The sequence below is a fragment of the Priapulus caudatus genome, unplaced genomic scaffold (genome assembly GCF_000485595.1).
Source record: "Priapulus caudatus unplaced genomic scaffold, Priapulus_caudatus-5.0.1 Scaffold1763, whole genome shotgun sequence".
Lineage (NCBI taxonomy): Eukaryota > Metazoa > Priapulida > Priapulimorpha > Priapulimorphida > Priapulidae > Priapulus > Priapulus caudatus.
The window spans coordinates 40,306-43,234 of record NW_014578824.1 but is presented as its reverse complement, the minus strand read 5'-3'; the positions used below and the strand labels follow the sequence as shown (position 1 = coordinate 43,234).

At 42.8% G+C, this 2,929-nt stretch overlaps 1 protein-coding gene across 2 annotated transcripts; it reads left to right on the top strand.

The window, feature by feature from the left end:
- The first annotated feature begins 235 nt into the window (after window positions 1–235).
- Window positions 236–2,923, top strand: LOC106817545 (protein rolling stone-like). Of its 2 annotated transcripts, XM_014822217.1 has the most exons (5): window positions 236–468; window positions 819–933; window positions 1,528–1,656; window positions 2,027–2,128; window positions 2,442–2,923. In XM_014822217.1, exons 1-5 carry the CDS (start codon window positions 364–366, stop codon window positions 2,858–2,860), a joined length of 870 nt encoding a protein of 289 aa, XP_014677703.1. In that variant the 5' UTR covers window positions 236–363; the 3' UTR covers window positions 2,861–2,923. The 2 variants fall into 2 exon arrangements, with proteins under 2 accessions (XP_014677703.1, XP_014677704.1); XM_014822218.1 differs by lacking the exon at window positions 819–933.
- The last annotated feature ends 6 nt before the right edge of the window (window positions 2,924–2,929 follow it).

Here is a 2,929-nt window from a genome sequence, read left to right as displayed (position 1 = left end):
TATCGTCGTCATCATCACCGGCGACAGCGTCTTCACCGGGAAAGAAAGAAGGAATAAGGAGAAGCAAGAATAGCAACATCAGAAGAAACAGGAGAAGTAGTAGGAGGAGGAGGCGAGAAGAAGGGATAGAAGAAGAAAGAAGGAAGAGTGGAAACAGAAGGAAGAGGAGGAGGAAGAGGAAGAGGAGAAGAATCAGGAGGACGTAAAGAAAGAGGAGGAAGAGTTGAAGCAGAAGAAGGAAGAGGAGGAGGCGGAGGGGGAGGAGCAGAAACAGGAAAAGGAGTAGGAGCAGAAGTAGGAGAAAGAGCCTGCAAGATAAGTAATAGTGCATCAAAATCAGGGCCTAGCATCCGTTGCTGGAAGATGGCGAGATGCTGTAGTAGTCGATCGCCATGCTGTGGGGAACAATGCAGACTTCAGAGCTTCACACTAAGCAGTCCTCACAGAGAACGCTTTGGCACCGCTGCGGTAAGATATAGCACGAGGTGCCGCATGGAATATCCATAGTCTCTCTTCTGCAACCTCTATCTTTCTTCTCTTTCTCCACTTCTCCTCTTCTCCCCACTCTCTTCCCTCTCTCAATATATAAATATATATATATATTTCTATCTCTCTTACTATAACTCTATTACTCTCTATCTCTGTCTGGTCTTTTTACCTCCATCGCTGCCTCTGTCGCTGCCTGTCACTGTCTCCCCCCTTTCCTTCTCTTTCCCATGCACTGTATGGTACTCTCTGGCGCACACTTTGTTTCTCGAAGTTATTATTTTGATTATCACATTGACTTAAAGAATGACTGTTAAAATCGCTTCTTTCAGTGGCCGTGCATATCACCTGTTCTGTACATCGTGTACAGATTATTGGTCATGCTGTACTTCTTGGTGTGGATTATTTACTCTGGCTGGCCCTACTCAACAACATATCTCTACCCGGGTACGCTATGTATTATCGAACCAACATGGGTTAACTTCTATATATTAACCCATAAATTACATTATATCATTACATTTTATTAATAATCACATTATTACATTATATATACTATTATATATTATTATCAATTATATTCATTATTTTAATATCGGTTCATCAGCTCTTCCGCGAGGAATTTGTTTATGTGCTTGTGTTATGACGCAACTATCTTTATTTGGAACCACGTGTCACTGTGAGCACAATAAACATTATCTATGCGACTAACTAAAAACAAAACTAACAAAATATAAGATGACGTAGGATATTCCGGGACACACAGACGATCGGCCGTGTTACCAAAGACTAACATACGATAAGATTGTAATATTTAGCAAAATCTATTCGTACTTTGCCTTCAAACTGAAAAAGAGAAATGAATCATCTATATAATATACAGTAATACTGACTCTATACGAATAAGTAAACGCAAAATTATAGCGTAAATACGATATTTCCGAACCTTTCAAGAGGCACTTGCGATCGGCCGTTGAAAATTTAACTCTTTGTATACGATCTGACATCTAATAACATCTTTTCGAACATCAATGCTTTCAGGTGAAAGAGCGAAGTGGTTCATCTATATAACTAACCTGGGCTTCGCCGTTCTGAATCTTCATCTCATCCACGCGTTTATTGTCAGCGTCATCGTATACAAGTCATCTGTCCGCACAGCGAATGTGCAAGGTACAGCGTCGATATACTGTACTCACGCAGCGAATAAATAAAGTTTGATGGTATAAATGCTGTAACACGGGGCGTACAGTGGGAAGCGAATTTTCGAGAATGCTGTATTTGCAAACATGCAGCTCGGGTGCGTGTGCTCAGTATGCACACTTGTGTTTGATTTCGCGAAGAGGTACATTTTATGTGAACGTGCTGTTTGCGTTTCTAGTTTTAGGGGCAAACCTGAGGTATGCGTTTATCACGTGTACGTGTGTACGTGTGTACGTAATATACGTGTAAAATGTGGCTGTCACAATATCGTCCATAGACCTCCATGCGTTATGTATGCGTAACAAAATGAAAAAAACAATTATTTATGTTTACGTTTCAGAAGCGGATTCCATGGCGTCCGCGCCACCTCTCCCCTGCTACCTAAAGAGTGACTGGTTTCTCTTCAATTTGGCATGCAATATTGCCTTCACCCTCACTGTCTGTACGTACAAATTATTTATTCATGTGAGTTATGTGTCCTGCAAGTTCTCTATATCGTGCTATCAGATACATATGTCTGTAGGTGCCATAAATATGAGGAAATTAATTCTATCTAGCGCTTAAATTACAAAAACGTGAGATGACGCTGGCACAATCATGTAAATTCTCATTTTTAGCATCAACGTGCAGAAACAAGCGTTTTATAATTTAATTTTGTCTAACAATCGCGTAACGGGTATGTTGTAATGGACTGTGATGTCGTTAAAAGTTTCTAAACGCATATCGTTGTAAACGTCTCGCTGCCCACCGTCTAGGCTACTGGGCTTTATTATTCAATGGTCAGACCGATGGAGTCGACATCAACACCCACGCCATCAACTCTGTCTACGTCATCGTCGACGTCATCGTTAGCGCGACGCCGGTACGTCTGCTGCACATGTGGATAGCGCAACTGGGCGCACTCGTCTACGTCGTCTTTACCGCCATCTACTGGGCAGCAGGAGGAACTGGGGCGCACGGAGTCGCGTACATTTACTCGGTGTTGGACTACGGCAACGCCCCCGGGCAGGCCGTTATCACGGCAGCTGTCATCCTACTGCTGGTGGTGCCGATCGCACAAGTGGCATTGTTTCTACTGAGCGCCGCAAGAGGGAGTCTCGTCGATCATTGCTGCATCGCGACGCGAGACAAGCAACCGATCATAGAGGATGTCGTCATGACAACGAATCTATAGCGAACGAAAACACACAAAAAGAAGCAACAACGATTTCATTAGACGCGAACTAAATTTGAGTGCCTTTTT